Source organism: Hylobates moloch, unplaced genomic scaffold, assembly GCF_009828535.3.
Source record: "Hylobates moloch isolate HMO894 unplaced genomic scaffold, HMol_V3 SCAFFOLD_2, whole genome shotgun sequence".
Lineage (NCBI taxonomy): Eukaryota > Metazoa > Chordata > Mammalia > Primates > Hylobatidae > Hylobates > Hylobates moloch.
Window position 1 is genome coordinate 141,063,790 of NW_026652277.1, and position 14,589 is coordinate 141,078,378.

The following is a 14,589-nucleotide window of genomic DNA, read 5'->3' on the forward strand; positions in this document are numbered from 1 at the left end:
CACTAAGGCTCTGTATATAAAATCTAATTCCAGTCGGGCGTGGTGGCTCACGCCTGTAATTCCAACACTTTGAGAGGCTGAGGCGGGCAGATCACAATGTCAAGAGATCGAGACCACCCTGGCCAACATGGTGAAACCCTGTCTCTACTAAAAATACAAAAATTAGCTGGGCGTGATGGTGCGTACCTGTAGTCCCAGCTACTCAGGAGGCTGAGGCAAGAGAATAGCCTGAGAATTGCTTGAACCTGGGAGGCGGGGGTTACAGTGAGCCGAGATCGTACCGCTGCACTGCAGCCTGGTGACAGAGCAAGACTGTCTCAAAAAATTAAAAAATAATAATAATAATAAAATAAAAATAAAATCTCACTCCAAAAGAAACCTATCTTCTGCTGCTTGGACATCTTGTTGCTTTTAGCTTTGTCTAATTTTTTGAACATAATTTGGCCACACTTTTGTCCTTTCAACATAAATCAGTGCTTTGGCCTTAAGTCCACTTACTGGGCCCAGAAACTCTGTATCTATGTCTAGGTTAGTGATCTTCTCTGACACTATATTAAGATGCAGTTTTTTCTTGTTACTACAATTACTCATTTTGAAGCAAACAAGTTTAACCCACATTTCACTTAATGAGCAATGTCAATTCCAGAATATGACACCACATTAACAATAACTTCTGATAAATGAATTACTCTGCCATTTATAGTACAAATGACGTCAATGAAAGATGTATCATGATCACCTAGCTAAAAATTGACATCACAAATATTAGACTATAAGAAAAAGAAATGACTAGGAAACAGATTTTAGCCCTATCTACTGTAAATTCAGAATAATAGAGCTGTATTTGAAAGAGAGCATCTATTAATTTCAATAACTTAATTGCTTCTAATTATTACCTGTGAATACAGTTCATATTTTTCTTAAAGAATTCACTATCTAATTTTTGTTGCTTTCCCTTAGAGATAGATGTATATATAAAATAATCAATAAATTAATTTATAGAATAGCTAACATTAATTTATATTTATAAATAAACATAAATTTATATTAGATATTAAGTTACATTCCTGTATTCATTTATATTCATATGTATACATTGTTTGGGATTGAGTATGTGAATATGTGTCATATATATTTTATATCTCCCTACAATCCTGTTATATGTTTTCTTTATAAAGCATGTACAATAAAATTGTCTTTTAGGAGAAGTGGTTTTAGTGGAGTATGTGTGCAAGGGTGTGTGTGTAGGTTTGTGTGTGTGTATGCATAAGTGTATGTTGAGGATAGGCTTATTAAATTGTCTCTTGATATACTTCCAAAGACATTGCCTACATTATTGACTTCATTTCAGACTTCCCAATATATTTCTTAAAGCAAAATGTCTCCAAGTCAGCATCTCATCTAATACATTTCGTAATTTTATACCATTCTTGAACAAAGTGAACCTTGTTCATGTGAGTACTTTTAGTTAAAGTTTCATTTGTTCGATTCCTAATCTTTTTTTTTTTCGCCACCACGCCCGGCTAATTTTTTTGTATTTTTAGTAGAGATGGGGTTTCACTGTGGTCTCGATCTCCTGACCTCGTGATCTGCCTGCCTCGGCCTCCCAAAGTGCTGGGATTTACCAGCGTGAGCCACTGCGCCCGGCCCAATTCCTAATCTCTTAAGGCAGTATGTTGCACTCAAATGCTCTCCAGATGATGGGGATCCTATGGAGTTTAAACAGTTACATTTCTATAATTTTTCAAAATTAACTTGCAATTTGACTAGCATAACTAGCTTTAATTTATGGTCCTAAAGGAATAAAACTATAGGCTTTAGAACAGTAATGATAAAATCTTGTGCAAAACAGGTTTGTTTCTGTATCAACGAACTAGTAAAATCAATAAATAGAGCTATTCTCTAAGCACAAAACAATACATTGTTAGAAACCTTAGCAGAAATAAGTCATAGTTATGACATCTTTATCTTTATCTCTATTTAAGCTGCATTTACCTTTTTTACTTGAAGCAGCACCAATCTCCTCTTTGGCTCGTTCAGTTTCTGCAAGTTCAGATATTAAAGGAATGAGAAGTGGATATTAGTGCTGCCAAATTCACTTCTTGTATTATTGAGAATAAAATTAAAGATAAAATGTATGTTGCACACGAGAGCAAAGCAAGCTGTAGAGAAAGCCAAAATACACAGTGCTTACATGTTTTTTTCAATTAATAAACTTTCTTAAATAGCAATAAAAAAATTATCTTCCAAGGTGCAACTCTATTATCTTAAAAATGTAGGTAGTGACCATAAAACAAGGTGGCCTATTCCATAGACCACATTTTAAGATCAATGGTTCTTAAAATTAAGGCCACATGCAATACAATGGGATACTAATTTATTAGTCTACAATTTTTTTTCTTTTTTAAATGGAGATTGGCTCTTGTTGCCCAGGCTGGAATGCAGTGGCGCAATCTCTACTCACTGCAACCTCTCCCTCCCAGGTTCAAGCAATTCCCCTGCCCCAGCCTCCCTAGTAGCTGGGACTACAACCTCCCGCCACTATGCCCAGCTAATTTTTGTATGTTTAGTAGAGACAGGGTTTCACCATGTTGGCCAGGCTGGTCTTGAACTCCTGACCTCAGGTGATCCGCCCGCCTCAGCCTCCCAAAGTGCTGGGATTACAGGCATGAGCCACCACGCCCGGCCATAGTCTACAAATTTTAAGTTACATATGAATTATAGGGAAGAGCATTTAAAAGGGCTTGTTTGTTTAGCTTTTAATCATGATTGAGTCTGCTAAAAGTTGTTTAATACTGATTGCAAGAAAACAATATTTGACCTCAATGAATTAGTTTTACATTGTAAAAGATTAGCTGTAATATTATAGAAAATTTCATTTGAATATTTCCTCAAGAGATACAAAGAGAATAAAATGACAAAAAGTGGCCTTTTGGTTTCTCTAAATAGAGTGGAAGACAGGAGAGCTGCCCTGAAGTCATAATCTGAAATGTTGGGGCTAGGACAGAATATTGGACCACAAATCAAAGCTAGTTAAAGTCAAAGTTTTCTCTAGTCCACAGGAAAATAAAATAAAATAATAATAATAATAATAAGCTCATGAATTTTCACGAAGTCTTATTTACTCGTTTTATAAACTTTTGATTAGTTGAGGTTGTTCCCCTTGGTCATATATATTCTTATTTTTATTCTTATTGGTATTTATTTATATCACCCTTCACCCATATATGCTCAGCACTGATGCTCTGAGAACAACCAAATCAAACAAGGCCAGCCTTTACACCCCTCATCCTCTCTGTGCCACAAACCCCTGGCTTTTAACAGACATCAGACATCAGAAGGAGATCTTCATGTCACTTTCAGGTTTTAATTCCACAATGATAGATGCCCTAAGTGTCACAATTTCAACCCAGGAAAGAAGAGACAAAAATAACCTGTTTTTCGACCTATCTGAACACCCTGAGCTTCAAGATTGAACAGACTCCTGGCTGTTTTATACCTTCCAGGTAAAGACTTTAGATCAGTGGTTCTTAAACTTAAGCATGCATCAGTTTCACGCTGGAGGGCTATTGAAACAGATGCTGAGCGCAAAAGGTCTGATTCAGTATGTGGGAGGCATGTTCTGAGAACCTGCATTTCTAACCAGTTCCCAGGGGATGTTTAGGCTCCTGATTTGGACTGCACTTTGGAAACTGATTACCAAATTTCCCCTATGAATCAGTCAAGACTATTCCTGCTGTGAGTCCTTTCCCTGCTTACCTCAGTTACTACCATGAGTTTCAGCCTTCTAGCAGAAAACAGAGTCCATATGGCTCTGTATTTCTCCTAGAAGCTGACCTACTTCCAAATCTCTTCGTCTGTCCTCTGTCCAGCAGCAGCAGTCACTCCTGTATCTTCAGTCTCTTCTCAGAATGTTCATTTTACTTTCTTCCTTTAACCAAATCCTAGCTCACTAAGGCCATTGTATCCCATCCTAATGGTAGTCTTCTAAAATGGAAAATGCTTGTTTTTCCATCCTCCACACACCAAGGTGTATAGAAGTAATGCATATTTATATCCTCTTTGCTTCTCATTGCTTTTCATGGATTATCTCCTTGCTTCCTCCAAACCCCAGTTTGTTTGAAGTACATGCTATCAGGTTGCACCAGTCTCTACTCCTCTTCATTGTTGTCATCAACCAGTCTTGTGGCCTATCCTGACATTCATTGATTATTTTTGCACCTAGTTATCAACCTCTCTACTACTACTATGAATATTATTAAGAATCATTCTTAACACTGTCTGCACCTTAGAATAAACTGGGGAGTTTTCCTAAGCCTATGATATTCGGATATCTGGGGTGGGCAACGGAGCTTTGAGATTCTAAGTTAATGAGTCTGGCATGAGCCCTGAGTATTGGTATGTTTTTAAGATTTCCAAGATACTCTAACATTTTGCCAGGGTTGGGAGTCACTGATATACATAATTCATACAACTACATGATCTCTGACCACCTTGGCCTCCTCAATTCAGAAAACTAGAAACCCCACTTCTCTGGTAATTTCCAACTATATTTGTACCCTCAGAATTTTCCTTTACTACCACAACTTTGATTTTAAAAATTCTATTCTTTGGCACCATTTTTTCTCTTTAGAGTTCACTTACACAAGAACTTCCATTATACAGTATCTGATCCCATTAATACTTCCATTCCTTGTTCTTGCCACTTTCTCATTTTTCAAGATTTTCCTCGTATCCTCACTTTATATCTCACCAAGCTTTTGCATAAATGAGCCATAGTTAAATCGCTCACGTATTTTCTGTTGTTATAGTCATCTGCTGTATTAATTTCCTAGGACTGCCTTAAAACTGTTGGGTAGATAAATACAAAACAAATATATTTTTCCACAGTTCTAGAGGCTAGAAGTCCAAAATTCAGGCGTTGGCAGGACCCTAGAAAGCTCCCTCTAAAGGATCTTGGGAAGAATCCTTCCTTGCCTCCTCTTAGAGTCTACTAGTTGCCAGGAACCCTTGGCATTCCTTGGCTTGAAGCTGCATCACTACAATTTCTGCTTTTATGTTCATGTGGCAGTCTTCTATATGCGTCTGTGTGTCCCAAATTTCCTATTCTTTTAAGGATACCAGTCATCGGATTGAGGGCCCACCCTAATCCAGCATGACCTCATCTTAACTTGAGTACATCTATGAAGACCCTATTTCAAAATCAGGTCACATTCACAGGTACCAGGGTAGGGCTTCAACATATCTTTTGGTGGGAGGCACAAATCAACCCACTATGTCTGCCAAAACACCAAATGTACTTTATGCCTACCAACTGAGCAGGCATCAAAGCTGAAGGAAGACACCCACCCTGCAGCAGACCTTACTTCAAATGTGGATCACATTTATGAGATCACTTAGCACTGGCCAGTTATATTACCACAGACCCAGTAAAGTTGCTTTCTCATACTCTTAACAAATGTTTAAAATATTCTCTTCCCTCCTTAAACATCCTACAACATAAAAGTAAGCTGCTGTTGAGAAATTCATAGAGAAAATAGGGGCAGACTAAACTACATCACTGTTCCACTACCTCACCAACGCATACTCATCCATTTTTCTTTCCAGTTCCAAAAGGTGATCAGTTCCTGCCCCTTTTTAGTACCAATCCTTCCATATTTTTTTCTGGATCCCATCTCCTTTTGCCAAGTCAAGGCCTTTGTTCTTGCCAGTATTGCTTCCATCTGATCCCTCATCAGTTTTCTCCTTCACTGATGCTTTCACAATGTCTCTTGTCACTCTTTAGAGCCACAGACAACCACATCCTTCAATTCTATATGACATTTTCAGCTACCTCATCTCTCTGCATAGAGCTGCTGCACTCATTGTCAACACTTCTATCCTCTCACTATTTTTCAAACCTGTTTTATTGTGAAAGATATCATATAAACAGAAGGCATATAACATTTGTGCACATTCTAATGAATAGCAATAAAGAATGTTCACCTTTGTGACCCCCTGCACACCTAAGAAATAGAATATCGCCAAGGCCTTTGAAATTTCTTACTTGTCCTACTAGCACTGCATGCTTCTCTATCTCAAAGTTACAGTTGTTCTATATTTTGTAATAATTATTTCCTTATTTTTCTATATGAGTTTTTTATTACATGTATTTGTCTCTAAAGGTAAGATAATTTTATATAAATTAAATTATAATATTTAGTGAGATAACATTACAGAAATTAAACTGTATTATTTAATTTGTGTGATTTTTTGAGATATAACTATGCTGATATGAGTAGCTGTAGTTGATTAACTTTAACTGCCGTCTAGCATTCCAATGTTTGGTCTACAAACTATGGATTTATTCTCCTGCCAGTGAACACTAGGTCACATCCAGTTTTGTGTTTTCTAAATAATTCTGCTATGAACATTCCTGCACATGTGTCTCCTTTTGCACATGTGCAATAATTTTCATAGAAGTGAAATTGCTAGGCATGTACCCTAGATAAACGACAGATTTTTCTCCCTAAATTCTGCATTCACGTCAGCAGCATATGTGAGAGTTTCTTTGGCTCCGTATCACTACCATCACCGGAATAAGCCTATTCTCTAATTTTGAAAATTTAGTCTCATGTAAAATATTATCTTGTACTTTTAAGTACAATTCCATTATTACTTAGAGGTTGAACATCTTTTGATACGTTTATATGCATTTTTTCTTTTTTTAATGCAGTCTTATATCTAGTGCCCATTTTTTTTTCTGCCCATTGTCTATCAAGGTCTTTGTCTTTTTAATTTTTGGAGTTGTTCATCTATTTTTTGCTATTAATCTCTTGCTATTTAAACATGTTACAAGTATTTTTTACAAGTTTGTGGCTTGTCCATTATCTTTATTGCATTTATTGATAAATTGAAGATCATAATTTTAATCCAATAAAATGTCAGCTATTAAATGTATGACTAGAATTTTGAACATCTAGTTTTTCAAATCCTCCTGTATTTCAAGAAACTATATATCTTCCTATGGTTAAAAAAAACTATGCCATGTTTTGCCTTTAGTATTTAAGTTCTTGAACCATTTGAAACTGATATTTTAAAATTGTATGAAATAAGAAATATATTTTTGTACTGAATACCAGCTATATCAGCAACATTTAAAAATAATCTATCCACACTCTGACTCTCTGAAATGGCTGCTTTTTCTTATGTCAGATTTTTGCTCAAGTGTGATGTATTTTAAGTCTCTTTTTTTCTGTCCTATTTGGAAATTTGTTTATATCTACACCAATACCATTCTACCCTTTAAAATACAATATCTGGGGACTGCTTTATTACTAACACTTAGGATAAATAGTCCTGATCTCAATAGCCATGCTTTATAGTGCCATGTTGCTGTGTTCATTATGTCAATTTTAAATACCAAAATTTATTTCTGGTTCCCCATTTGAAATCCTGTTCCTTTCTCCCCTACCTCTTCATGTCTTAATTGTTAACTTAGATTTTACCATTGTCAGTATTCATCAGTCTAGCTTGGATCTCTTTGCGTCCACCTCGATGAACATTCTTGGACTCTGAACCATGGCATTTTTCAGTTTGGGGCTGGCACTCAGGACACCAACCTCATCTTTATACATAGTTTTGAACAAGAAGCACGCCTTACCCTACCATCTAAGGCAGCCCCAGGTCTCTCACATCTTACCTTTCCTGGTACTTAAACCTCATAAAATCATCACTCTAGTGCTGTATGAGTGGTGTTTTGAATATATTCTGGCAGCACCAGCTGTGATACTATTAGTAATTATATAGTATATAATACAAAACTGAGCAAGTGAAAAGAGGTGCAAGTAATAATTATTCTAGGACAATATAGTACACCAAGACTGTTCTAACTGACTAAGATCATACATAGATCAACCAAGATTATATTTGGCATGCAGTGTGTGGTCTAGAGACAACTCATTTTTATATCAAGCATGCTGGTTCAGGCCTATAGATCTTCCCATAGACTTTTGCCATTTCCATGCTAGAGTACTTAAACTGAGTCAAAAAAAAAAACCATGCAATTTTATTAAGAGCAATTGTCTCCAAATATTCTTCTAACATATGTAACTGAATAAATTCAATGAGACTTTACTTTTAAATTCTTCATACAGATGTCTCCTAAATGATCCTGACATGTATTAGTAGATTAGATGATAGATATCTGACTCACACATTTAGACACCGAAGTGTGGTTAAGGAGATAAATATAGCCAGACTTGGTGGCTGAACATAACACCCAATCTGTGCAATGCTAAAATCAAGGGGGGAAAAATGCCTGATTATTAGATCCAGAGTTAAAAATGACTATATTTTGGCCTTATCCTGGGCTTTGGTGGTTATTTTCCTCAAAATTCAAACTGACCACTGGCTGGCTGACCATGCATATGGAATACATGATCCTAGCCCTAAGGTCCTTGAGATGGAATAAAGTGACCTGGTATGGTGCTACCCAAGGTCCTGAAAAATAGTGATCCTTGATGTGGTCATTGAAAGAGAAAGGGGTGATGTGGTCACATATATTTAGTAAAAAATGTCTACTAATATTTCTTCTTTAAGATTCACCATATATACAGTGTTAAAGCCATGAAGTACCCTACAGTCTACACGTCTACTTGTTGGGTCCTCTTCCTGCTTGGAAATGACTAATTTTATTGTCAACCTCTGTGTCGCTATCCAATGTGTGGAGAAGCACATGAAGGGGAATGGAGGTGGGGGGGTGGATGTGTTGAGGTATTTTTGCTTACACTATGATAAAGAAAGGAGTCTTTGCTGACTTGCAGAAATTGTCAGTCTAGGTTCAGCATCCCTGCCTAGCCCAAGGTACCCTTTCTTCATCCACACCACACCCTGACACATAACTTTCAATGTGGAAGCATGGAGTGCTCTTCTTTAGCATCGCGCCAGTGATCTGAAAGGTTTTCATTTTCTTGAAGCTCATGTTACCATGAGACTCTATGATATGGTTTGGCTGTGTCCCCACCTGAATCTCATCTTCAATTCGCACACGTTGTGGAAGAGACCCGGTGGGAGGTAATTGAATCATGGGGGCAAGTCTTTCCCATGCGGTTCTCATGATAGTGAATAAGTCTCACGAGAGCTGATGGTTTTAAAAATGGGAGTTTTCCCACACAAGCTCTCTTTTTGCCTGCAACCACCCATGTAAGACGTGACTTGCTCCTCCTTGCCTCACACTATTATTGTGAGGCCACCCCGGCCATGTGGGGCTGTCACTTCACTAAACCTTTCTTTGGTAAATCGCCCAGTGTGGGATATGTCTTTATCAGCAGCATGAAAGTGGACTAATACACGCTCTATTCTGAAGTTGATGTACGTCCCAAGCTTGTCCATGTCCTCCAGTATTTTTCCTACAGTGACTTCAGGTGTTTCCTCAGGACCTAGAGTAAACAATCCCATACCACAAACTCAATCCACTTTCCAGTTATTTCCTTTAATCGAGTCTTAATGACAAATCCCCTTTTATTTTTTTCTTGGACTGACTTTAACCCTGTCAATCTCATCTATCCCTTTAAATTCAACATTATGGAATTGCATACATAAATACATAGTTTATGTTAAATCATCTCTCTCTATCACTCTCATTTGCTCCCACAACTTAACATACTGTAAAATTATATCCCAAATGTGCAGGTAATATACAGAGAACTATGTGCACCATACTAGATGGATGATTTAAAGGCTTTTCAATAGTATCTGTAATGATATGTAACTTTCATTTTAGGCATTAACTTTATAAGTAGCCTGCTGTACGTAGCAGCTGAGTAAAAATTCTCCTGCTGTATGACTTCAATGCCAAAATATATTTTTAGTTGGGAAAATGGCTGGTCACCTTGTTATCAGATAATTTAAGCAGTTTGTGGATTATGTCAAATTAATTTTTGTGTTGAAGGATAATGTCCATGTCAAGTGCAAATCTCTCAACCGTATAGGGAGTAGACTATTAACTCTTCTGAAACTTATATTGGGTTTAGGATGATTTGGCAAGCTAATTTGCTAATTTCCTGCAAAATATGCTGATCTCTTCAAAACCTGATTGGATAGTATGTTTCATAGATAGCAGAACTTACAGTTTTTTTTACTGCAAATGAATATTTTTATCTATATGTCACATTTTTCTAGGAAGAAGATGTTCATTTTCAGAACAATCTTCAATCTAAAGCTCTCTCCCAGTGCTACAAAATTATCAGATTTGTTTGATATATTTTCTTGATTATGCATTTCTACAGACTAAGTATCAGCATAGCAAAGACTCCATAATATAGAGTTCAAATCAGCTTTACATTTAACTAAAATTTTTCATGGAAATATAAATGGAATTTTAGATTCACGTTAAACCTCTCTTGTAAAGTTCTCAATGTCTATGTGTATACTTCAAACTGTAACTTTTTTTAAAAAAAGACATTCCTACCAAGCTACTCAGTATATTTTTCAATTTTTATCTGATGTATCTACTGACATAATATGTCTCAAAAACTACTTGGGAGGCTTAGGCAGGAGAATCGCTTGAGCCCAGGAGGCGGAGGTGCAGTGAGCCAAGATCACGCCACTGCACTCCAGCCTGGTGACAGAGCAAGACTCCATCAAAAAAAAAAACAAAAACAAAAAACAAAAAAAACCCCTCAGCACTAAATAACATATGCATTTGTTTTACGTATTAGTAGCATCACCAGTACTTGTTTACCTCTAACCTCTCAAAAAATATATAAGCACATTGATGTCATGCATAGAACTGAGGACTGACCTAAATCCTATATACAAAGCTTATATATTTCTTCCTAAGACAAAATATTTTCCATTACGCTTAAAATAACTTTTATTAATAACAGTCAGGTACTTCATTAAACTAAGAAATATCAACAATTTCTCAGCATTTTTTCCTAAGCATATTGTCAAAGTTACCATTGCTGCAAATGCCACGGTATGTTATGGTTATCAGTTAATACTTCATAATCCAAGAATAGGGAATTGTCACATTCCAAGAGCAATGGTTAAGAAAATGTTGAGGGGCTACCTTTTGTTAGAGACAGGATTATTCATGGTAGACAAATTAGGTAGCCTACTGGTTTGATCAACTGATTAATCATTAGGATAATTCAGTCTGATGTGTACTGAAGAGTTCACTTATTATATTGCAAAATGAGAAATAAAAATATAACACCTCACAAAGGGGTTATGATGTGGCCAAATTAACAAATGAAAGCTCTATAGATAAATTTTAATAACAATGAATTCACAGAAAAGACAGGGATAAGTAATATTGCATATTCAGCACAACAAATAATCATACCAAAAAGCTGGTAAGCCATTCTCAAAATTAGCATTAGCATAGTTTAGAGTAGAAAATTCAAATGAGTAAGCTGCTCAAATATGCACTTCTTTAAAAGTTTTGTTCAACATACTTGCTTTTGCTTGTTTTTCACTTGGAACTGTTAATGACAAGAAATAATAAGGTCAACAGTAATTACAAGCCTGATTATCTCCTTCCAAAATAATTTTAAGGTTACCTTAATTGTTTAAAGATTGTGTGTATAATATTGGAAGCTAAAGAAAAATAAGATCTGAGAAAAGGAAAATATAATACTGTGCCATTTTTCTGATATAATCCAAATACATTCCCTGAATTATGGAATTTTATTGTTTGTTATTCATACTTCTCCCAACACAGAATGTTCATTCACAAATCAATCATCTTGCTCTCCATTTTTAATTATCCAAGATCTCATTTTTTTATATACAGGCAAATGCATTTTCCTCAAAGTCTATAAAATAGTGTGAAAAAGGCCGGGCGCGGTGGCTCAAGCCTGTAATCCCAGCACTTCGGGAGGCCGAGGCGGGCAGATCACGAGGTCAGGAGATCGAGACCATCCTGGCTAACACGGTGAAACCCTGTCTCTACTAAAAATACAAAAAATTAGCCGAGCATGTTGGCGGGCACCTGTAGTCCCAGCTACTCGGGAGGCTGAGGCAGCAGAATGGCGTGAACCCGGGAAGCGGAGCTTGCAGTGAGCTGAGATCGCGCCACTGCACTCCAGCCTGGGGGACAGAGCAAGACTCCGTCTCAAAAAAAAAAAAAAAAAAATAGTGCGAAAAGAATGAGTTCACTTCATAAATTATTCAAATTGATGGTTTTAATTTTTGAACTACAGCTAATTACTGCTAAGTTGCTGCGTTGTAATCACACACTGAAATAAATAGATAATAATTTCAAGCAATTTATTGTATTTTGTCAGGTTCAATATTAGACAGTAATATTTAACTATTAAAACTTTTAAAACTGGCTACACCAATAGTCATTCTGTATGTCTCTCCATCTTTCTATAATGCATGCACTATCTTAGGTTTCTTCTTACATACATAAGTGAGAAGATGTGTTATGCTTGAGGAAATGCAACTCTGAACCAACAGGGTGTTCTCTGTAAAGCAGACAAAACATTTCTTCCCAAAGGTCAAATACTGTGAAATGTGAAATGCTGAAATGTGCAATTATTGCATCTTGTAAATTATTTAAAAGTCTTCAGTTTTTAAATTTATAAAAACGTAATTATTCTATTTGGTGTTTCTTCCTTCACTCCATAAGCCATCATCAAGTGCCCAATGTGTCCTGGCATTACAACAGATGCTCTCGGAATAAAGAGAAAAAACAGTCGGCTTCTTCTAATTTCTGACTATGTAAGGTAGAAAAGGGAAAAGATAATATGATTTTAACAGCATATGAAATATTATAAAAGAAAATGATGCTATGGGAAGTAATTGGACAGACACTTAAAACAGATTTGGGCTGTCTCAGGATATTTTATAATCTTTAAAAATGAATAATAAATGTGGATTCAAACTTGTAGTTTCCCATGGTTTGTGGCAGGGTGGGACTAAAATTGAGCCCCTTTGCATGGTTATTTAAATAAGATTGAGCAGATGCTATTTCCATTTAAATAAAATGAAATGGGAAGAATGACTGATAGGTATTACATAAGGTTATGATCACCTATATACACACGCACACACAATACTAAATAACTCAGTGAAGCTCCTTCAGTAGGAGTTAGCCAGGCAAAATCAAGAGGTGATAGTTTTAAATGAGGGAAATATAAATGGTTTCAGAAATTTTCATTCGAAATGATTAATTAGGCAGGTTAAATGCTAGAAAACTTCAAGACAATAATTTGGTATCCACAGCAACTGCACTTTTAGTTTTTGTTGATAGGTTTATTTGTCTAGTTGTTTGACTCTCAAGTCAGTTTTTTTTCTCATCAGAATGTAAATATCTTTTGGGCAAAATCTACTTTTGCTCTCACTGCAACTCCCTTGAACACTCAGGAAATGTTATTAAGTAAGATTATGAATAAGGAGATAATATTTGCTGGAAGTGATTACTCCATATTTTAAAAACAAAGCAATGTATAATGCATTTACGAAAAGTGTTTTGTTCTTGTTTTGTTTTGCTTTTACACTAAACTGTGAAACAGTACTTCGCAAATACTGCACAGATGAATTCATTGAGGATCTTGTGAAGTTGCAGACTCTGATTCAGTAGGTCCTGAGTGGCGCCAAAAATCCTTCATTTCTAATAACCTCTTGGGTGATTCTGATGCTGCTAGTTCACAGAACACACACTGAGGAGCAAGGGTGTAACACTTGGCTTTCATTTTCTAAAACTGCGTTGATGTTATGTCCATGTCAAGAACTTGGAAAAAACACTGTGAGATGCAAGCATTCCCCACCCTTTACTGGCGCTGCCTTACCACCTGTTTGAGGCTATAGCATTAATAAACACTAGACATCAGTATTTGGAGTCCAGCAAGAGTGGTCTTACTCACCTGAGTGTTCTTTCTTTGGTGACTTTGCTGTATCAAAAAGGAAAGAAAAAAAATCAACATTCTATGTCATTCAATTGCAATTCAGTATTCAATTGCAAATCAAATAATATTATGAAACTGTGAGAACAGAGGAACTTGAAAACAGTTACCTGGTTCCACATGTTTTTCTTTCTTTTCCTGTTCTGAAACATATTATTATTGTTATTATTATTATCATTATTATTCTAAAGTTTATGAATCCCAATTTAATTGTTTTAACACAAAGAAACATGCATGTGCTGATGCCAGATTGCAGCAACTAATAATAGCTTACATAAAAAGCCTAAGATTGTATACTTAAAATAATTCTTTCTTCCATTTATCTTGGGAGTTTCCTCATGGGGTAGCATCAAAATAGTCTGAATATTAGAAGAATTTGACTTTTTTATAGATGATAAACCAGAAAAATAAAATAGAATCCATAAAGGGTGAAAAAAATTAAATTTGCTATTATATTAGATAAATATGAAATAAATTTGAGTCAAAATAGTAAGTACAAAAGATAATTATTACAGCTTTTTAAGAAATTGCTTAGTTTTTTTGAGACAGGGTGTTGTTCTGTTGCCCAAGTTGTAGCACAGTGTTACAATTCTAGTTCACTGCAGCCTCCACTTCCTGGGCTTAACTGATCTTCCAACCTCAGCCTCCCAGGTAGCTGGGACTACAGGCACACACCACCATTTGTAGCCAGATT

At 36.0% G+C, this 14,589-nt stretch overlaps 1 protein-coding gene across 2 annotated transcripts in view; it reads right to left on the reverse strand.

The window, feature by feature from the left end:
• Positions 1-14,589, reverse strand: part of TRDN (triadin) — a 284,355-nt gene that overhangs the window by 15,250 nt on the left and 254,516 nt on the right. For both annotated transcript variants that reach the window (XM_058430587.1, XM_032158166.2), the window contains 4 exons: positions 14,006-14,038; positions 13,857-13,883; positions 11,442-11,468; positions 1,996-2,043 (listed from right to left, as the gene is read on the reverse strand). In XM_058430587.1, coding sequence (XP_058286570.1) covers positions 1,996-2,043; positions 11,442-11,468; positions 13,857-13,883; positions 14,006-14,038 — 135 coding nt within the window. The remainder of the gene's footprint in view (positions 1-1,995; positions 2,044-11,441; positions 11,469-13,856; positions 13,884-14,005; positions 14,039-14,589) is intronic.